We start from the raw sequence: 22770 nt of genomic DNA, 5'->3' as shown, positions 1-22770 counted from the left end.
CTTCTAGGTGTGCGTGCAGCTCACATCAGCAGAGGCAATATGCAGGTCTACTCCTTGACTCTTGAAAAATCTGATAGGACACAGCTGAGGCGAAGCTTTCCCCGCCGTCTGCAGGCTCTTGGCCATCAGTGTAGAGGGAGCCGGTCCTCACCTCTCCCACAGGCACCTTCACAGCCACAGCCTCCTCTCTGCATGGGGAGTTCATGGCCCTTCCCCTGAACACGGTGACACGGATCTCGCCAAAGGTGGCGATGACACCATTCCTCCCTCCACTATCTTTGGCTATAGAGCAACTGGAGTACGTTCCACCCACACACAGGACAGGGACCTGACAACCAAGGAGGGGAGCATCAATACTCCAGCTTTCTCTACTTGTAATAAGTTCTCCCCATTGACATAATCTTGTTCATAGTCTCAAAATTATTTAAACTGCTACTATATCTTTAGTGGCATATTTATCTATCATAATATTATGTTATTCTTAATTACCATTTCCTGTTTTATTTCTCCACCCCCCAAAAAATAGCTGCTTTTGGTTGGCTGGGCCCTCAGCAGTGGCAGCTGCCAGGTCAGCCTTGGTGAGTGGTGGCGACTCAGTTGCTGTGCCCATGCAGTGTCCATGGCAGCCACCACGGCCACTTTGTGCAGGGACTCCATGAGCAAGCCCTGTGCACTTCTTTTGCTTTATAGGAAAGTTGACGCAGGTTGGTGTCCAGTGAAGAAATCCCGGGTGCATTTAAAGGAGAGGAGGGTCTCAGGACTGTGAGTGATCTGCAAAAGGAAGTACATGGACCACCAGGTGGCGCTGCTGCGCTGCCCCCGCTCCCAGGAGGTGAATGCTCAGGACGAGCTTTGAGGTGGAGAGATGTCATTGCTCATCCTCCAGGTTCAAAGTAAAAACCTTCAGGCCAATCTTGGCCGCGCGTTCTGGTGTAGTGAGCGGGTTCGGAGGTGCTCACCGCTGCTGCTGTCATGGTTCGTTTGCCAAACTGCATCGTCGCTGTGTCCCAGAACATGGGCATTGGCAAGAACGGGCACCTGCCCTGGCCACCGCTCAGGAATGAATTTAGGTATTTCCAGAGAATGACACAAACTCTTCACTAGAATCTGGTGTTATGTGTAGGAAGATCCGGTTCTCCATTCCTGAGAAGAATCGATCTTTAAAGGATAGAATTAATTTAGTTCTCAGCAGAGAACTCAAGGGACCTCCACAAGGAGCTCATTCTCTTGCCAGAAGTCTGGATGATATCTTAAAACTTACAGAACAACCAGAATTAGCAAATAAAGTAGAGATGATTTGGATAGTTGGTGGCAGTTCTGTTTATAAGGAAGCCATGAATCACCCAAACCATCTTAAACTATTTGTGACAAGGATCATGCGGGACTTTGAAAATGACACTTTTTTTTTTTTTCCAGAAATTGATTTGGAGAAATGTAAACTTCTGCCAGAATACCCAGGTGTTCTCTCTGATGTCCAGGAGGAGAAAGACATTAAGTTCAAATTTGAAGTATATGAGAAGAATGATTAATATGAAGGTATTTTCTGGTTTATTTTAAGTTGTTCCCCTCCCTCTGGAAAAAAATTATATATTTTTACATGAGAAGAAAAAGACTTGTTGACTTTAGATCTATGAATAATTATTTCTAAGCAACGTGTATTTATTCCGCATTAATCTTGAATATATCAGATACCATTTATGAAACACTCTTGCTATAACTAAGTGCCTCTCCAAGACCCCAACTGAGTCCCTGCACCTGCTACAGTGAGCTGCCATTCCACACCCACCGCACATGGGACTCTGGCCAGTCCTTGACATTGTCGGGCTTTTCAAATGTCAGTAGTATTTATTAAAGATGAAGACGCACATACCCTCCAACTGAGCAGTTTCACTAGTAGGAAATACTGAAATCTTCCTACATGTATATCTAGAGGTTTGTAGACAAATGTTGCAGCCTTATTTGTAACAGTGAAAAGTTGAAGACAACCTGAAAGTCCAGTGATGGGAAAATGAATATATTTCTGTCTCAGATTGGGGAACCCAAAGCAGGTTCCAAGACTGAAATTTCAGTGAAGACAGTTTATTTTCTAGGTCTTACCAGAAAGCATCAGTTGAGGTATGGAGAAATGGAACTGAGAAGGTAAGAAAAGCAGTTTAAAGTCAGTGAGCAGGTTCTCATCGGTAACAAGCTCCATACTGCTGAGATACAGGGAAACGGAGGGGAGAAAGCTGGAGTATTGATCCTCCACTCCTTGGTTGTCAGCTCCCTGTCCTGTGTGTGGGCGGAACATACTCCAGCTGCTCTATAGCAAGTCCCAGGTGTTTGCAGTAAGAAGCTGCTGGCATGCATGGGAACCATGAATGGCAAACACTTAAAGCAATTCCATGTTTAAGTATATAATCTCTTCATATCTTTTTTTTTTTTTGACAGAGTTTCACTCTTCTTACCCAGATGGAGTGCAATGGCACGAACTCAGCTCACTGCAACCTCCGACTTCCTGGGTTCAAGCGACTCTCCTGCCTCAGGCTCCCAAGTAGCTGGGACTACAGGCGCACGCCACGACACCCAGCTAATTTTGCGTTTTTGGTGGAGACGAAGTTTCACCATGTTGGTCAGGCTGTTATCGAACTCCTGACCTCAAGTGATACGCCCGCCTCGGCCTCCCAAAGTGCTGGGATTACAGGCGTGAGCCACCGCACCTGGCAGATCTTCATTCTTTTTATGTAGTAAAAAGTATAAAGTCACACATGGTTTATTTGAAATAATTTATGATTAAAAAAATAAGGAGCAGGAAAACCAATTCTAAGTTCAAGTGAAGGATCGTGGTAGTTTGAACCAGAAGGTTTAAGATATATATTAAGGTTGGAAATAGCAGGATATTCTGATGGAGTTTGACTTTGGTTTGGGGTCCACTGAGTTTGAGATGTCTTTGAGAAATGAAGGAAGAAGAGAGAGAATAAAAGGAAAACTAGCCAGGCTCAGTGGCTCATGCCTGTAACACATTGGCTCAGCATTTTGGGAGGCGGAGACAGACAGATCACTTAAGACCAGCTTGGGCAACATGGTGAAGCCCCATCTCTACAAAAACTACAAAAGTTAGCTGGGGCCTGTGGCGCCCACCTGTAGTCCCATCTGCTCCGGGGCTGAGGTGGATGAACTGAGCCCGCGCGGTCACGGCTGCAGGGAGTTGTGATTGCGCCACTGCACTCCAGCCTGGGTGACAGAAGAGACCCTGCCTCGAAAAAGAAGCTGAAAACAATGGAAGCATGACTTCAGAATTCTAGAAAGAAAGCTATTTTCAACGGATAAATCTATATTCAGCCAAATAACCAAGGGAGAAGGTAAAATAATACATTTTTAGGCAAGCAAAGGCTCAGGGGTTACCTCCATGGACCCTTTCTTGGGAAACTATTGGAGAAAATACTCCAGCAAAATGAAGGAGGAGACAAACCAGAGAATGACATGGATCCAGCAAATAGGATCCAACACAGGAAATATTCCAGCTATGGAGCTGGCTTTAAAAAAAACAAAAAACAGTAGAAATATTAATAGGTTAGCTGGGTGGAATGGCTCATGTCTGCAGTCCCAGCTACTCAGGAGGCTAAAAGCAAGAGGTTGGCTTGAGTCCAACATTTCCACACCAGCCTGGCCACCATAGTGAGGTCCCTTCTCTTAAAAATAATAATAGGTTATTGCCAGATTTGGGGCATTCGGAAAGAAGTTCATTGAAGATAAAGCAAAAGTGAAAAAAACAAGGGGGAAGGGTGGTTAGGCAATCATTAATTCTAGGGCAGAAGGAAGTACCGGATAGGAAGTAAGAGCATATTATGCTGTTTTTCTCAACAATGAGCAATATGTACATAGTCATAATGATGTGGTGACTGCTTAGCCCCTAACTCTGGTAACTACTTTGGGACAATACGGGAGGAAAAGTAAAGACAGTGATGGTGTAAGAGCTAAATCCTCATCTGTCATTCAAGAAATCACTATAAAATGTATAAAATAATCAAGAAATGACGAAGTAGTTATGTGAGGAGAAAGAAGACATTGCTGAAAGAGTTGAAAGTCATTGCTTTGAAAGATTAGGAGGAAGGGGGCAGGGAACTATTAGGATGCATTATAATCAGAAGAGGCTTTTAAAAATTACATGTATTAATATATGCACCCACTTGAAAAACTGAAAAAATAATAATTTGGAAAAACCCATGAAGGCAACTACCAGAAGGAAAAACTGAGAGAATGAAAAGTGCTTGTCTCTGGAGAGAACAACTGGCAGGACTGTTGCTTTCGTTGTAAGACTTTTAGAGCCATTTGATTTTACTTAACCATTTTCATCTATTTCTTTAATAAAACAACTCTATCATAATAAAAAGTTACATTCATTCATAGAAAACAAACAAACAAACAAAAAACCTTGGTGCCCAGCCCATCTCATTCTTGGAGGGTGTGAGGGATGAGGGCAGAGGGAAGGGCTGGGGAAGCAGGAGCTAAGGAAAAAGAGCAGGGGAAAGGACTCCAAAGCAGTGGAGGAGCCTAGCAGGGGGTTCTCTGCATTCGGTGTTTCTCTACTGGACAGTGTGGTAGTTACACGACTACAAATAATTACCAATATTCACCAAAAAGCGCAGCTAAAACTGGTGGATTTTATTACACGTAAATGCCCTAATAAGCAAAAAAAAAAAAAAAAAAAAAAAAAAAAGGGGGGGGGAGGAGGCAAAAATAAAGACATTTTAAAATCATCAAAACCATAAAATTCATTTCCTAGGGGTCCTGTACTATATTTAATTTTAAAGGAAATTCTTCAGGGTGAAGGGAAATGATACTAGATGGTGACCCAGATACACAGAAAGGAACAATTAACAGCAGGAATGATGCACACACACGTGTCACATTCACACTCATTTTCTTAATTCCCTGAAGACATGTGGCTGCTTGTCTAAAACAAACAGTATTACACTGTATCACTGAGTTTATAATATAGATTGATGTCATATATAAAACAATAGTAGCATAATGGTAGGTTAAAGGAAACTACACTGTTGCAAGTATCCTTTATTTTGCTGGATGTAGTTTAATAGAACCTGAACTTCACTGTGAGAAGTCAAGAAATTGGGTTTTCATTCTTACAACAATAAAAAACTAGTGTAAAGAAATGTAGCTAAAAGCCACTAAGAGAATTAAAACCATAAACTAAAAACTGTTTATTTGACACATAAGAAAGTAGCAAAGGAGGAACAGAAACAAAAAGATATGAGACAAATTGAAAACATTTAGCAAAACTGTAGACCAAAATCCAACCATTGTAAGTGAAGAAATGACAGGACTTTGCTCACATTAGCAGGACCGCTGAGCACTGTGGGGAGAACAGACATGGGCAGGAGGTGAGGGGCAGTGTTAGTGCCACCATTCAGGAGTGACAGGGCAGTGGGGACTAAGGGGAAGGGGGAGTGTGAGGGATGACAGGGACAGAGAGAAGGGCTGGAGAAGCAGAAGGTGAGGAAAAGGAGCAGAGGAAAGAATTCTAAAGCAGGGGAAGAGCCTAGCAGGGGGTTCTTTGCATTCGGTATTCAATACATTTTGTTGGACTTCCTAAAAACTAATTGGCTCCTTATGATTAAAAAAAAAAAAAAAAAGAATTACAAAAATGCCAAGTCTCCAGATAAAATACGCACGCTGCTTAGATGTGCAAAGTTCAGGAAAACAGGCAGTGTTTGAGCATCGGTGAAGAGCATTGGGACTGCATGCAGCACTCACAACTTTGAGGTGATGACTACAGGCTCCCGGTTGCAATAGACAGTAACAAACTCTGCTTCTTTGTATTGAGAAGATGTTCTGGACTCACACAGGGAAACTTGGGCCTAGGAATGAAGGTAATTTTAAATGTAACAACCCAGAGTCACAGAGCCATAATCTGGGAAAGTAAAACTTAGGAGCTTTGTAATGCTGTTTTGACACAGGTCTTTTACAAATTGGATTTCTAATCATTCCGGGATTACCAACATTGTGCTACCTACTGTATTAATAAACAAAAAGGAAACTTCGTCTCTATGAGAATCTCTATGTGGTGCCTTCAGACAAAACTTCACCAGGTTTAGAGAGAAAACCTCTGTCTCTACACCTCCATTCCCAGGGCGAGCTCACTCCGGCATGAAGTTCCCCGTGGTGAGTTCCCCTGTACAAAGGTCCAAGGGGAGAGGTATGGAGTGGGAGGCAGGGAGTCCAGTTCAGGGACGGGGATTCCAGGACGAGTAGGGAAGGGGAACGATCTGGGCGCAGCCTGGGGGTCTCTCCCTGGTTTCCACAGACAGATCCTTTTCCAGGACTCAGGCAGACAGTGTGACAAAGAGGCTTGGTGTAGGAGAGGGATCAGGACGAAGTCCCAGGTCCCAGGCGTGGCTCTCAGGGTCTCAGGCTCCGAGAGCCTTGTCTGCATTGGGGAGGCGCAGAGTTGGGGATTCCCCACTCCCCTAGTTTCATTTCTTCTCCCAACCTGTGTCGGGTCCTTCCTCCAGGATACTCGTGACGCGTCCCAGGTCCCACTCTCATTGGGTGTCGGGTATCTAGAGAAGCCAATCAGCGTCGCCGCGGTCTCAGTTCTAAAGTCCCCACGCCCATCCGGGCTCAGAGTCTCCTCAGACGCCGAGGGTTCGGGTCATGGCGGCCCGAACCCTCTTCCTGCTGCTCTCGGGGGCCCTGGCCCTGACCGAGACCTGGGCCGGTGAGTGCGGGGTCGGGAGGGAAATGGCCTCTGCGGGGAGGAGCGACGGGACCGCTGGCGGGGGCGCAGGACCCGGGGAGCCGCGCGGGGAGGAGGGTCGGGCGGGTCTCAGCCTCTCCTCGCCCCCAGGCTCGCACTCCTTGAGGTATTTCCACACCGCCGTGTCCCGGCCCGGCCGCTGGGAGCCCCACTTCATCTCCGTGGGCTACGTGGACGACACGCAGTTCCTGCGGTTCGACAGCGACGCCGCGAGTCCGAGAGAGGAGCCGCGGGCGCCGTGGGTGGAGCAGGAGGGGCCGGAGTATTGGGAAGAGGAGACACGGAACGCCGAGGCCCACGCACAGTCTCACCGAGTGAGCCTGCGGAACCTGCGCGGCTACTACAACCAGAGCGAGTGGGGTGAGTGGCCCCGGCCCGGGACGAAGGTCACGACCCCTCCCCATCCCCCACGGACGGCCCGGGTGGCCCCTAGTCTCCGGGTCCGAGATCCGCCCGAGGCCGCGGGACCCGCCCAGACCCTGGACTGGAGAGAGCCCCAGGCGCCTTTACCCAGTTTCATTTTCAGTTTAGGCCAAAATCCCCGGAGGTGGGGCGGGGCGGGGCGGGGTTCGGTGGGCGGGGCTGACCGCGGGGGCGGGGCCAGGGTCTCACACCCTCCAGAAGATGTATGGCTGCGACCTGGGACCCGACGGGCGCCTCCTCCGCGGGTATGAACAGTTCGCCTACGACGGCAAGGATTACATCGCCCTGAACGAGGACCTGCGCTCCTGGACGGCTGCGGACATGGCGGCTCGGAACACCCAGCGCAAGTGGGAGGCGGCCCGTGCGGCGGAGATGCTGAGAGCCTACCTGGAGGGAACGTGCGTGGAGTGGCTCCGCAGATACCTGGAGAACGGGAAGGAGACGCTGCAGCGCGCGGGTACCAGGGGCAGTCGGGAGCCTTCCCCATCACCTCTAGATCACCCGGGATGGCCTCCCATGAGGAGGGGAGGAATATGGGATCAGCGCTAGAATGTCCCCTCCCTTGAACGGAGAATGGCATGAGTTTTCCTGATTTCCTCTGAGGGCCCCCTCTGCTCTCTAAGACAATTAAGGGATGACGTCTCTGAGGAAATGGAGGGGAAGACAGTCCCTAGAATACTGATCAGGGGTCTCCTTTGAACCCTGCAGCAGCCTTGGGCACCGTGAACTCTTCTCTCAGGCCTTGTTCTCTGCCTCACACTCAATGTGTTTGAAGGTCTGATTCCAGCTTTTCTGAGTCCCTCGGCCTCCACTCAGGTCAGGACCAGAAGTCGCTGTTCCTTCCTCAGAGACTAGAACTCTCCAAGGAATAGGAGATTATCCCAGATGCCTGTGTCCAGGCTGGTGTCTGGGTTCTGTGCTCCCTCCCCCACCCCAGGTGTCCTGTTCATTCTCAGGGTGGTCACATGCGTGCTGCTGGGGTGTCCCATGAGAGATGCAAAGCGCGTGAATTTTCTGACTCTTCCCATCAGATCCCCCAAAGACACACGTGACCCACCACCCCATCTCTGACCATGAGGCCACCCTGAGGTGCTGGGCCCTGGGCTTCTACCCTGCGGAGATCACACTGACCTGGCAGCGGGATGGGGAGGATCAAACTCAGGACACCGAACTTGTGGAGACCAGGCCAGGCGGAGATGGAACCTTCCAGAAGTGGGGAGCTGTGGTGGTGCCTTCTGGAGAAGAGCAGAGATACACGTGCCATGTGCAGCACAAGGGGCTGCCGGAGCCCCTCACCCTGAGATGGGGTAAGAAGGGGGTTGAGGGGTCATGTCTCTTCTCAGGGAAAGCAGGAGCCCTTGTGGAGCCCTTCAGCAGGGTCAGGGCCCCTCATCTTCCCCTCCTTTCCCAGAGCCATCTTCCCAGTCCACCATCCCCATCGTGGGCATTGTTGCTGGCCTGGCTGTCCTAGCAGTTGTGGTCACCGGAGCTGTGGTCGCTGCTGTGATGTGGAGGAGGAAGAGCTCAGGTAGGGAAGGGGTGTGGGGTGAGCTCTGGGTTTTCTTGTTCCTCTGGGGGTTTCAAGCCCCAGGTAGAAGTGTTCACTGCCTCATTCCTGGGAAGCAGCATCCACACAGGGGCTAACCCAGCCTGGGGCCCTGTGTGCCAGCACTTACTCTTTTGTGCAGCACATGTGACAATGAAGGACGGATGTATCACCTTGATGATTATGGTATTGGGGTCCTGATTCCAGCATTTACGAGTCAGGGGAAGGTCCCTGCTAAGGACAGATCTTAGGAGGGCAGTTGGTCCAGGACACCCAGCTGCTTTCCTCCTGTTTACTGATCCTGCCCTGGGTCTGCAGTCATAGTTCTGGAAATTTCTCTTGGGTCCAAAACTAGGAGGTTCCGGTAAGATCTTATGGCCCTGCTTCCTCCCGGTCCCCTCACAGGACATTTTCTTCCCACAGGTGGAAAAGGAGGGAGCTACTCTCAGGCTGCGTGTAAGTGGTGGGGGTGGGAGTGTGGAGGAGCTCACCCACCCCATAATTCCTCCTGTCCCATGTCTCCTGAGGGCTCTGACCAGCTCCTGTTTTTGTTCTACTCCAGCCAGCGACAGTGCCCAGGGCTCTGATGTGTCTCTCACAGCTTGAAAAGGTGAGATTCTTGGGGTCTAGAGTGGGGGCCGGGGGGACAGAGGGGAAAGGCCTGTGTAATGGAGATTCTTTGATTGTGACGTTTCGAGTGTGTGGTTCAGAGTGTCATCACTTACCATGACTGACTTGAATTTCTTCATGACTGTTGTTTTCTATAGCCTGAGATAACTGTCTTGTGTGGGACTAAGATGCAGGATTTCTTCACGCCTCTCCTTTTGTGACTTCAGGAGAGTCTGGCATCTCTTTCTGCAAAGGCATCTGAATGTGTCTGCGTCTCTGTTAGCATAATGTGAGGAGGTGGAGGGACAACCCACCCCCGTGTCCACCGTGACCCCTGTTCCCACGCTGACCAGTGTTTCCTCCCCAGTCATCTTTCCTGTTCCAGAGAGGTGGAGCTGGATGTCTCCATCTCAGTCTCAACTTTATGTGCGCTGAGCTGCAACTTCTTACTTCCCTACTGAAAATAAGAATCTGCCGGGCGCGGTGGCTCACGCCTGTAATCCCAGCACTTTGGGAGGCCAAGGCGGGCGGATCACGAGGTCAGGAGATCGAGACCATCCTGGCTAACACGGTGAAACCCTGTCTCTACTAAAAATGCAAAAAATTAGCCACGGTGCACCCTTGTAGTCCCAGCTACTCGGAGGCTGAGGCCGGAGAATGGCGTGAACCCGGGAGGCGGAGCTTGTAGTGAGCCAAGATGGCATCACTGCACTCCAGCCTGGGCGACAAAGCGAGACTCTGTCTCAAAAAAAAAAAAAAAAAAAAAAAAAAAAAAACAAAACCAGAAAATAAAAATCTAAATATAATTTTGTTTTCTCAGATATTTGCTATGAGAGGTTGATGGATTAATTAAATAGGTCAATTCCTAGAATTTGAGAGAGCAAATAAAGACCTGAGAACCTTCCAGAATCTGTATGTTCACTGTGCTGCGTCTATTGCAGGTGGGGGTGGAGAAGGCTGTGAGGAGCCGAGTGTGGACTGGGCCTGTGCCTAGTTGCTGTTCAGTTCTTCATGTGCTTTATGTGGTCAGACGTTAGCTGGATCACCTTCACTGCCCCGTCGTACTTGTCCCATCAGTGGAAACTTGTCCAGTGGGAGCTGTGACCACAGAGGCTCAGACATCGCCCAGGGCGGCCCCTGCACACGGGGGTCTCTCTGCATTCTGAGACAAATGTTCAGAGCCATTCACCTCCTGCCCTGCTTCTAGAGCTTCTGTTCTGCTCTGCTCTCCTGCCCTCTCTCCCTGCCCTGGTTCTAGTGATCTTGGTGCTGAATCCAATCCCAACTCATGAATCTATAAAGTAGAGTCTAATTTAGACTTATATTTGTCTTTGAAATTGGACCCATCATCAAGGACTGTTCTTTCCTGAAGAGAGAACCTGGTTGTGTGCTGCAGTGTGCTGGGGTGGGGGGCATGGGGGTCGTTGCTGTAGAAAGAGGGATGGGGGAGGGAGGACACACAAGCAGCACTGCTGAGAAAAACATAGGCGGCCTCTATCTCAGTGTGAGGGAATCTTGTGCCTAAGCTGCCACAAAACAGCATTTGGCCTGAGGCTATGTTAATAAAGATACTGCCTTTAGAATAGGGAGGTGCTCTACAGTGATCATTCATTCAACTGACCTTTGTCATTGGCCAGACATAGGACAGAATGGTCCTGCATCTGGGGAACACCACTGAAGTAAAATCAGAAAAATCTCTGGCCTTTTGTAGCACATGTTCCAGTGGAAAGAGGCAGATGATAGATACACTATAACTATTACCAGAGTAAGGAAGGAAAGTGCTAGAAGGTGGTAAGTGCTGTGAGGCAGGTGATCCAGGATGTGGGCAGTGGGGACAGGGAAGGTGGCTATTGTGCTGGGTAGCCAGTGTGTGCCTTGTTGCAAAGGTGACTTGAGGAAGGATTTGAGGGACATGAGGATGTCTGGGGAAGTTCTTTCCAGGCAGAGGATCCTCCAGTCCAAATGCGCTATAGCAGGAAGGTGTCTGTGTTCCCAGAAGAACAAGGAGGCCAGGAGGGCTGGACAGAGAGAAACTGAGGTGAGGTCAGAGGTGTGGCCAGAGCAGGTGGGCTTGAGGGGAATGGGGTTGGATCTGACCTTTGCTCTGAGTGGGATGAAGAGTTAGAGGACAGTTTTGAGCAGAACAGGGCCATGATGTAACTTCTCTTTTAAAAGGATCTCTGACTGCTGTGCTGAGAACAGAATTGAGAGGTGAGGGGCGAAGGAGGCAGAAGGGAAAACAGTAGGAAGCGAGTGTAGTATTCCAGGCTGTAGATGTTGGTTACCTCGACTAGGGCATGACAAGGGGAAAGAGTGGGACGTGAGGGGATTCTGGATGCATTTGAAGATGAACTCACAGCATTTGCCAATGGATTCTATCTGTGGTGTGAGAAAGACGAATCAAGGACACCCATAGTTGTAAAATGAGTGAGTGGAAGGATGGAGCTGCTGTCAGTGGAGATGGGGAGACTCTGGCAGGAGCATACTGAGGAGGGGGCATCACAGGCACTCAGTGGAGATGTCTACAAGGAATGCAGGTGGGGGAGATGGGGTGGAATTTGGACAGACAACTCCAGAGTTTAGAGGAAAGGAGAAATAGACTGGGCAGGGGAAATAGATTTAGGAGGTCACACCATATAAACAATACTTAAAACCTCAAGCATGGATGAGGGCACCAAGGAAGTGATTGACTGTGGAAAAGAATGAGGGCAAGGACTGAACCCTGGACCTCCAGTTGTAAGGGATGTGATCAGACCACACCCAGAGCAGACTGCACTGTTCTGACCCCATGTCTAGAGGACACTTAGACAAGGAACTCCCTTGTGAACAGGGATCACCCGGACATGGTGCTGAGATCCAGGAAGTCTGGAGTGGAGCAAGAGATTCTGTATTTATGACAAGGCTGGATTTCATGTTGCTGGTCTCCAGATTATACTTGGAGTATCAAGAACATGAGGATCCCACATGTCTGAGCATCAGCCTCATCTCTAGGGCTTGTTACATAAATGATTCCTTGGTCTTGTGTGTAATACTCTGAGACAGGGGTTCTGGGGAGTGGCCTGAGTATTTTCTAAGCCCCGCCAGCAATCCTGTTGCTCAGCTAGATCAGGAACCACTGAGATCAGAGATCAGAGAGTGGCCAGGGTGCGTGGGTGGGGTGGGTTTTCAAACCCTGTTGAAAAGAGGATTTTCCTCACAGAAAGAAAAGGGAGGATGTGTATCATCAGTTATGAGATGTGACATTCCCTGTTGTTCTCTCCACCATGTGGTAGACACCAGGTAGACAATTCAGGATGTGGCTCTCACACAAGGAACACCTGTGAATGGGGCTCTCTGACACCCACCCACAGACTCATTTCTCACTCACTTCTTAGAGCAAACTATGGAAACCAAATTTCTGTAATGTACACATAAAGTCGTATATCTGGTATTGGGGGCTAGTTTTATTGTGGGGAAGGCCACAGAAGCAGGCTGGAACCTACACATCCAGGAACAGAATCCACAGCCCACCCTGGATCAGGTCCCTCCTAGGAACAACTTCCCCTGCTGCTGAGCACAGACGCCACTGCTCACACCTCTGACACCCTGGTGCTGGACACTGGACCCTGAGGCCAGGACAGATGTCACTGCTGCACCTGGAAACTGGACATCACTACTGCCACTCAGCCATCTTTACTAAAATGTTTTCTGTACAGTCTCAGCCTCTCTGTCACCTCATTCTGGCTCAGAGTCTGGCAGTGATATAGGAGTTAAGAAGAAATTATTTAGACAGGTAGTGAGGATACGGAAGGCTTTTAATGAAAAGCAGGCTCCAAATTATTTTCTTTTCTAACAAGGAGAAGCCTGTAATATCAAGCTTCAGGCATAGACAAGTAAGCTGGAAGCTTGCACGGGTGAATGCTGGCAGCTGTGCCAATAGGAACAGGACACCTGCGACGGGGCGTGTTCACAATGCTGACTCCATCTTCCCTTCTCTTTGCCAGGTATGTTTACAGTAAGCAGACAGCATGGCGCCGGCCAGGTGGAAAGCCCATTTGCATAATAGGATGAGGGTGGGGTGAACAGCCTTCCACTCGCACTGTGTAAATATCATACCTGGTCCAACCAACCTGTGGGCCCTACATAAATCAGACACCATCTCCTCAAGCCTGCCTGTAAAATCCGATGCACTCCCATTCCAGGCCGGAATTCCCTTTTGGGTGCCCCTCTCTCTCCCAAGAAGAGAGTTGTTCCCCTTTGTCTTTCTTTTGCCTATTAAACCCTTTGCTCCTAAACTCAATCCTCGTGTGTCAGTGTCCTTGATCTTCTTGGCGTGAGATGACAAACCGTTAGTATTTACCTGAGACAACGACACGTCTTCAGCAGGTGGTCATCGGACTGGTGGAGCTTAAGACTCATGTCCATGATCAACTGCAGGGGTGACTGGAATGTTGTCCTCATCCAGGGAGGGAGGTGGTGTCGGTCTCCTCTCAATATTTTACATGCTGTAAACCAAAAATAAAAATCAAAACCACTCCCTCCCAGTCATTTTAATGGACACCCTCAGCCAGTGTGTTCAAAAGTTAACATGAAAGACTGACTCAAGCCGTCATGGAAAGCAGGTGTTGAACATGCCTCATTTTGCTCTCTTCTCTTTTGGAATTCAGGAAAAGCTGACCAGGATTTACCATCAACAGAGACCTTAAATCTGATCAGAAACATTTACAATCTATTCTCTCTGAAGCCTGGCACCTGGAGGCTTGATCTGCATCAGAAAATTTGGGACTCCACAACCTCTTATCATAACCCAGACGTTCCTTTCTATTGATAGTAACTCAACCAATTACCAATCAGAAAAATTAAAAATCTACTTATAACCCAGAAGCACTACCCCGCAACCCTTGCTTGCTTCAAATTGTTCCAATGTTTTGGACCGAACCAATGTATAGCTTAAATGTATTTGATTGATGTCACATATCTTCCTAAAATGTATAAAACCAACCTGTGCCACAACCACGTTGAGCACATGTTCTCCTGAGGACTGTGTCATGGTCTGTGGTCCCTCATTTTTGGCTCAGAATAAATCTCTTCAAATGTGTTACCGAGTTTGACTCTTTTCACCGACAGTGTGGAATTATGGTGCAGTAAGAGGGTTCAAGTGCTGGAGTGTGAGGGGTGGCGAAAAGTGACAAATTTTAATTATTGGAGCAGTGATCCAGGATGAGGACTTTATCTACTACCTGGTAGGCACGCAGAGTGGCTGAATGAACCAGTGACTAATAAATAACATATTTCCACCGATTCCCTTGAGGATGGATTATTACATCTAGTTTTTGTCTATCCCACTTCATACTCTAGATTATTGGAGTGGCATTCTGTGATAGTGAAATGATTATTCAAACAGCTTCCCTTGGCTTTGTTTCTTACTAGGAGTAAAACACCCAGGTTTGTAAGATCTCCGAGAATCTGGGTCCACACCGATGTTTTATATTAATATCTATATTTTCTTCTGTGTGGAAATATTTCTGGGGAGAGAATTTCTAACATTTATTAGTTTTTATGTGACACCCTCAAACGCCTAAAAAATCCTAACTTCTAGGTTAGAGGTAGGGCCACTCCACGTCTGGACAATGAACAGCTGGTAGTAACCTGTGTTTAATAGATTAGGGACATGAAATAAATACTTACATTTTGTCTATCTTTTCCTCTGGGACCAAAAAGATAGAGGTGTACTTGCTTACTCTTAAACTCTAAGTTTCTCTCTGTGGGATGGTGATGGGGTTTTCCTCCAACCAAATAACTTTCTGATTCTCTAACAGTAGCTGGGAGTCCTACAATTCGACTCAATTCTGACACTAACTACCTGGAGTTCACCAGGTAGACACTAACCAGGGCTCCCCAGGTTTAAGGGCTCAGTCCCACAAGACTGTCCTCACTTCAGATGCAAGTCACAAGTATCGGGTCCCAGGTCACCTGCACTTCTGTCTATCACGGCTGCAAAGTCAGGGGTCTCTCACCTCCCAAGGACTGATAATTCTTAAACTAACTCAAAGGACTCAGGAAGTTGCTTTAGCCATGTAAAGCCAAAAAAAAAAAAAAGCCAAAAAGCGTCTGAGACAGGTCTCAGTCAGTTTAGAGGTTTATTTTGCCGAGCTGAAGACACACCTTGGAAACAAAGACACAAATCATTGTAGCATCTGTGGCCCATGCTTTTTCCTAACAGGATTTTGAGGACTGCAATAGTTATAGGGGAAAGAGCAGCCAGGAGAGGAAAAAAACAGTCAACTATGCATTCATCTCATGCTCAGGACATCTGCATTTTACATAAGATAAAGTACACTTTGGGTAGAAAAGTCACGGGGATGGGGGCGGGATGAAGGGATGATGTCTTTGTCTTTGTCTTGTGCCTGTGAAGATAAGCTGTTAATTTACATGGTCGGGGGAAAGTCAACAAAACTCTGTTTTAGAGTAAACATGTTGGGGCCCACAAGGAATTGTCTTGTGAGCAGTTTGTGAGGGAGGCCACCTGGGGAGATATGGGGTCTTCTATCTTTGCAGTTATTTGTTTAGGATCAAAAGAAAGGCAATTTTTCCATCACTCAGTCTCCAAACTTAACTTTTCCCTTTGGTATAGTGAATTTGGAGTCCTGAAATTTTATTTTCCATTCACACTCAGTATTGCAGTTTCTTTTATTGTTTTAGCTTAAATCCCCACTTTTTTGGCACCCGGGACCAGTTTCATGGAAGACAGTTTTTCCATGGACGAGTGGAGGTGGCGGAAGGCAGAGGGAAATGGTTTTGGATGAAACTGTTGCACCTCAGATGATCAGGCATTAGTGTTTCATAAGGAGCATGCAACCTAGATCTCTCGCATGCAGAGCTCACAATAGAGTTCGTGCTTCTATGAGAATCTAATTTGGCCACTGATCTGACAGGAGGCGGAACTCTGGTGGTCATGCTCATGCTCTCTCGACCACTGATCACCTCCTGCTGTGCGGTCTGGTTCCTATCAGGCCAGAAACTTGTACCAGTCCGCAGCCCGGGGGTTAAGGACCCCTGGTTTAAATTATGCCACTATAGCAGAACACCTGAGACTGGATCACTTATAACAAACAGAAATTGGTTTCATTCATGGTGTGGAGGATGGGAATTCCCAGATCAAGGGATTGTATCTAGTAGAAAACAAAAGGGCAAGAGAGGTGAGAGGTAGGGGGAAAAGGAGGTCAAAGTGACAGCCTCAGGTCCTTTTATGATGAGCCTTAATCCATTAATGAAGGCAGAGCTCTGATGGTCCAATCACCTCTCAAAGGTTCTATTTCTCAAAAATGTTGCATTCGGGATGAAATATCCAACACAGGCTTTTTTGGGGAAACATTCAAACCATAGCACTTATAAAGGATACAAATGGGCAGCCAGATGAAGAGGTGCACAGAGTGAGGTCTGGAAGGGCTCTGAGCACAGGAGCCTCTGTCCCCATGGAGATGGAGTTCACCACCCTCCCAGCACATGGACAGAGGGATGTGCTCACCAATTGGGAAGCTCTCCGAAACCCAGTCTCTAGAGGTTTCTATGTAAATTTCATTGTGTAGGAAAGATTAATTAAATCACCAGCCATTGTGTGACTGAACTCAACCTCGAGCCCCTCTTTCCTTCCTACACTTTAGGGATGGGGCTAAAAGTTCTAATCCTCTAATCACAGCTTCGTGTTTCTGGCAACCAGCCCCTATGCTGAAGCTATCTAGGAGCCCCTCACCCCATAGTCAACTCATTGCCCTACTGAAGTCATGTTTATCACTGAGGAGATTGCAAATGTTTTCGAACCTGGTTGTCAGGAAACAGGGACAAAGACCAAATATTTTTATTGGAACACATATCACACCCTGGTTTTGACCACATTATCTCTTTTTATAATATTTATTATTTTATTTTAGAGACAATCTCTTGCTCTGTTGCCCAGGGTAGAATGCAGAGGCATAATCACAGCTCACTGTAACCTCGAATTCCTGGACTCAAGTGATCCTTCTGCCTCGGCCTCCTGAGTAGATAGCATTACAGATGCACACCACCATGCCCAACTAATTTTTAAATATTTTATAGGAATGGGTCTCACTATTTTGCAGAGGCTGGTCTCAAATCCTGACCTTAAATGATGTTCCTACCATTTCTTCCCAAACTGATGGAATTACAAGCGTGAGCCACTGTGCCTGGCCAATCACAGATCTCCTACACCAGAAGAATCATAACAGTGAAAAGATCCTGGCACATTACCAGAATCCTCTTTGGTCATTAACAATTATCCTAGTGCAGTCCAAAAATAGGAACAGTCTCAGCAACATATGGCTGCACCCTTTCAGGCATCTGGTGAAATCGAGCTAAGAGACAATACTCTCTCTTGCTTATACCTCTTTTGAGTAGTTCATGTAACATTGGATTTTCCTCGTTACATAACCCATTTATTCATTCATTTACCCTCAGCCACTATTTCTCCTTCTCTTCATTTATACTAAACATTTATAATTTTGGAAGGAACACTAGGTTCTGCTGCTGTGCTGGCTTGGACTGCAGGGACCAATATTGCTCCAGCAAGTGTCTCCTGTCATCCGTTCCAGTTCATAGAGGGGAGGGTTATGCAGGTAGAGAACTGGGTGGCTATCTGACCCCAGGCAATACAGCTGCATTCAGTGTTAGCCCCAACTTTGCCAGGTGCAGTGAAGGCACAACCTACTTCTCCAGACCGTTAGGAATTATTACATAAAGGACATAAAATATATTTACAGTTTCTTGCTTAGGAATAATTCCTGTTTCTGGACTCTATTTGCATCCTTAGTCCTGGGACCACTGCATCAGGTATGAGAAAAGCAAGTTGAGGTGAATTACAGTCATCATTCCAGCATCCTCCCACCATGGGAAGGAATATATGTAGATCACACCAGCACCTTCCCCTGATCCACCAGGAAAAGAGAGGATACTCTCATGTCAAGTGTGAGCACACTCATGAAGGTGTATAAGGCCACCCTTCATGCTTGTTTCCCCACTCTTGCTTTATACACCCAATGTTTCAGTTGGCTATTTTAATTATCTATGGAACTCTTCCTTGGAGGAGGATGTCTCTCTGATCATTGTTGGACATTTTGAGCCGGTGCATTTTCTGGTGTAAAGAAATGTGACTCAGGGGTCCACATGGTTGCAGTACCTCCCATTCAAGTTCTTTGTAGCACTCCGAACATTTGCATCTGAGACAAAGGAGGAACCTCTCTTAGAAGCTTGCCAGGGCCTCCCAACCTGGAAATAAAGAAAAACTTTCAGTTCCTTCAAGAGAAACTCCAGGCACCTAGCCAGCCCTAAAAAGGAAGTGAGTGACGAATGATAGCTTAAAACAATAGCCAAGGAAGTTAGGTCACAAGATGTTTGATTCTCAACAGAAACTAAAAATAACATCTTAACATATGTCCTTGAGTTGTTTTTCAGAAACATGGAATCTCACCTAATGGATACACTGACAGGGAGACCTTATGAAGGGGAAACTGCGGACTGAACTCTGACCGCCGTTCTTTGTTCTTAATTTCTTCCTGAGGAGACTGGAGAGAGTCAAGGCCACAGGCCTGGCCTGAACATTCCTCTCTACTCCCCCAAGCTGTGTAAGGAAGCAGTGTAAGGAAGCTTACACTGCTTTAATCAGAGAATCTTTAAATCTACCTAAGACCTGTAAGCTCCCTCATCAGGATTTTCCACCTTTTAAGGCCGAAGCAGTGTATCAGTTCTATGCATTGATTTATGATGTTGCCTGTAACTCTGCTTTCCCGAAATTTGCCCCTGCCTTTAAAAATCCTTGCTTGTGAGCCATCAAAAATGTTGGGACTTAATCATGAGCTGCCCGATTCTCCTTGTTCGGCGCCCTGCACATAAATGCCCTCCTTTCTCCCACTATAATCTCAGTGTAGATGTTTGCTTTTACTGCCCCAGGTGAGTGGACCCCAGTTTAGTTTGGTAACACACCTACCACCAGCTCAACAAAGCCCTCTCCAGGGTGAGAATCTATTCCTGCCAAGACCCATTTGCTGCTTCCTGGGGCTAATGGTATCAGTCTAACTTGCCAGCTATGTAGTTTCAAAGCCTTCCCATAAAAGAATCTGCCACATAGCCATATGCTATCTCTCTCTCTTTTTTTTTTTTTTTTTGTTAAGGAAAGCCCTTCTTATGTGTATTTTGTGCTGTGATGTGTGGAATGCAAGAGAAATATTTCTTGATTCCACCTATCTCTGCATTGCTAAGGCCCCAATGTCTACTTATTTCATGGACTCAGGTGATCACCACAAGCAAACGTGGATTTTTTTGTTGTTGCTGCTTTTGAGATGTGGTCTTGATGTTTCCCTGGCTGGCCTCAAATGTTGCTCAGGCTAAAATCTAACTCCTGGACTCAAGATATCCTTCTGCCTCAGCCACTCTCATAGCTGGAATTTCAGGTGCACCTGGCAACCACTTGGAGATAAATTCTTGTTGATTTCAATCACCTTCCAAACCTGGAAGGGAGTTATTCTGAGAGGCACTGCACAACACTGAGGGGACGGTGCTAAATGATTCATGAGAAACTGACCTCGTGATCCAACCACCTCCCTCCGTCCAGGCCCCACCTATAATGCTGGGATCACATCTCGACATGAGATCTGCAAAAGAACGACATCCAATCTATATCAGGAATCAACAGATCTTACATTAATGAACCCCTCAAATTACCATAGTGATTTCCACAGGACTTGCCTCATATGGGCATTCTTTTCATAGGTAACTTTCCCATTGCTCTCCTGATTAATTATACAGCCAGGCCATTAGTCACTCCCTGTAAGTCAGTAAAAATTAAAACATAGGAGCTTTATCATTGTTCAATTCTTCCACCACTGCTAAGAAAACACTATGCAATTAAGTCCACAAGAGCTCTTCTGTTTTTACCTTCTTTGATCAAACAGGTGGACTTCCAAACAGGGTGTTGTCCATTCATCTTGCAAACGCTGGACAAAAACCAACCAGTTGTTTGTGGGTCAGTTGACAGATACTGCAGTTCAAATCCCAGCGCTGTCTGCTGCAGAGTTCCATCTTCCTCGAGGAAGATCAGTGTTTTGCTTAATTTACACCTTCAATGAATTGAATGAAGCCCACCCACATGATAGACATCAATCTACTTTATTCAAAGTCTAGTATTTATATGTTAATCTCATCCAACAAACATCCTCACAAACCATCCAGAATAACGCGTGACCACCTCTCTGGGCACCATGCTTTAGTCAAGATGACCAATACTTTTTTTCATTATTATACTTCAAGTTCTAGGGTACATGTGCACAATGTGCAGGTTTGTTACATATGTATACATGTGCCATGTTGGTTAGCTGCACCTGTTAACTCGTCATTTACATTAGGTATATCTCCTAATGCTATCCCTCCCCACTGCCCCCACCTCATAACAGGCCCCAGTGTGTCATGTTCCCCACCCTGTGTCCAAGTGTTCTCATTGTTCAATTCCCACCTATGAGTGAGAACATGCGGTGTTTGGTTTTCTGTCCTTGCAATAGTTTGCTCTGAATGTTGGTTTCCAGCTTCATCCATGTCCCTACAAAGGACATTTGGGTTGCTTCCAAGCCGTTGCTATTGTGAATACTGCCACAATAAACATACATGTGCATGTGTCTTTATAGCAGCATGATTTATAATCCTTTGGGTATATACCCAGTAATGGGATCACTGTGTCAAATGGTATTTCTAGTTCTAGATCCTTGAGGAATCGCCACACTGTCTTCCACAATGGTTGAACTAGTTTACAGTCCTACCAACAGTGTCGAAGTGTTCCTATTTCTCCACATCCTCTCCAGCACCTGCTGTTTCCTGACTTTTTAATGATCGCCATTCTAACTGGTGTGAGATGGTATCTCATTGTGGTTTTGATTTGCATTTCTCTGATGGCCAGTGATGATGAGCATTTTTTCATGTGTCTGTTGGCTACATAAATGTTTTCTTTTGAGAAGTGTCTGTTCATATCCTTTGCCCACTTTTTGTTTCATTTTTTCTTGTAAATTTGTTTCTTTGTAGATTCTGGATATTAGTCCTTTGTCAGATGAATAGATTGTAAACATTTTCTCCCATTCTGTAGTTTGCCTGTTCACTCTGATGGTAGTTTCTTTTGCTGTACAGAAGCTCTTTAGTTTAATTAGAACCAATTTGTCTATTTTGGCTTTTGTTGCCATTGCTTTTGGTGTTTTAGTCATGAAGTCCTTGCCCATGCCTATGGCCTGAATGGTATTGCCTAGGTTTGCTTTTAGGGTTTTATGGTTTTAGGGATGACCAATAAAATCAATTATGACATTCTTCAATATAAGAATACTCTGAGGAAATTAGCCTGTGACCTAATAAAACAAGAAGCGAACAACTGTTTCTAAAAATTTACAACCAATAGTCAAAAAGCCCTCCCTATAGATTGTTTCTCAAGTTCACTCTATAATTCTGGGTAAAAAACAAAGAAACATGTATTTATTGAAAAGCACAGAAGAAGAGAAAATTGAAAAAGCAGAAAGTGAAAAAACTAATAATAATAATACAGATGACAGCAGGTATTTCATTGGAAACAATGCAAATAAGGAGACAGATGAGCAACATCTTTAGAGTCCTAAAAGGAAAATGCTGTGAAACTAGATTCTATTCCCAGAAAACAATACCTTTTTCAAATATATATGTATAATTTTAATTGACAAAGTATAATACATTTGTGAGATATTGTTTGATGTATTGATATATATATACCATGTGTGATAATTAAATTAAGCTAACACACCTTGAATGTATCTATCAAAAAATAAAGGGATTTTAGGCCAGGTGCAGTGGCTCGTGCCTGTCATCCCAACACTTTGGGAGACTGAGGTGGGCAGATCACGAACTCAGGAGTTCAAGACCAGCCTAACCAACATGGTGAAACCTTGTCTCTACTAAAAATACAAAAATTAGCTAGGTATGGTGGCACGGATCTGTAATTCCAGCTACTCAGGAGGCTGAGGCAGGAGAATCACTTGAACACGGGAGGCAGAGGTTGCAGTGAGCCCAAATCACACCATTGCACTCCAGCCTGGGCAATAGAGTGAGACTCTGTCTCAGAAACAAACAAACAAACAAATAAAAAAACAAAGGGATTTTAGACATACAGTGAGTGAAAAAACAACCAGCAGATCTAAACTATAATAAATGTTTCAGTCCTTTAGTCAAAAAGAAAATTAAGGGACTAATTGGCATAACATTTAATGATGAAGAGACAGTTTCATTGACCCCTCCCACTGAGACAGAGAATGCAGCCCTGGGGCCTGGGAATTTCTCAACCCAATCCACCACTTTGGGCACCTGCGCACTCCTCCTGGGTACCTGAGGTTGGGTGCTATCACCTTAGCTGTCACCTACCTGCAAACACCACCTATGGGCA

At 46.3% G+C, this 22770-nt stretch overlaps 1 protein-coding gene and 1 pseudogene across 3 annotated transcripts; both read left to right on the top strand.

Moving 5' to 3' along the window:
- Positions 1 to 972: 972 nt before the first annotated feature.
- LOC103221789 (dihydrofolate reductase pseudogene) lies at positions 973 to 1557 on the top strand (annotated as a pseudogene).
- Positions 1558 to 6590: 5033 nt separating this feature from the next.
- LOC103221775 (patr class I histocompatibility antigen, B-2 alpha chain) lies at positions 6591 to 10244 on the top strand. 3 transcript variants are annotated; one of them, XM_037995527.2, is made up of 8 exons: positions 6591 to 6718; positions 6848 to 7117; positions 7362 to 7637; positions 8212 to 8487; positions 8592 to 8708; positions 9150 to 9182; positions 9289 to 9336; positions 9494 to 10244. In XM_037995527.2, the coding sequence occupies exons 1-7, from the start codon at positions 6655 to 6657 to the stop codon at positions 9330 to 9332; spliced, it is 1080 nt and encodes a 359-aa protein (XP_037851455.2). In that variant the 5' UTR covers positions 6591 to 6654; the 3' UTR covers positions 9333 to 9336; positions 9494 to 10244. The 3 variants fall into 3 exon arrangements, with proteins under 3 accessions (XP_037851455.2, XP_037851457.2, XP_072861939.1); XM_037995529.2 differs by having other exon boundaries at positions 6610 to 6718; positions 9150 to 9336; XM_073005838.1 differs by lacking the exon at positions 6591 to 6718 and having other exon boundaries at positions 6725 to 7117.
- Positions 10245 to 22770: the final 12526 nt, after the last annotated feature.

This window comes from Chlorocebus sabaeus, chromosome 17 (assembly GCF_047675955.1).
Source record: "Chlorocebus sabaeus isolate Y175 chromosome 17, mChlSab1.0.hap1, whole genome shotgun sequence".
Taxonomy (NCBI): Eukaryota; Metazoa; Chordata; class Mammalia; order Primates; family Cercopithecidae; genus Chlorocebus; species Chlorocebus sabaeus.
This window is presented reverse-complemented; position numbering and strand designations above follow the sequence as displayed.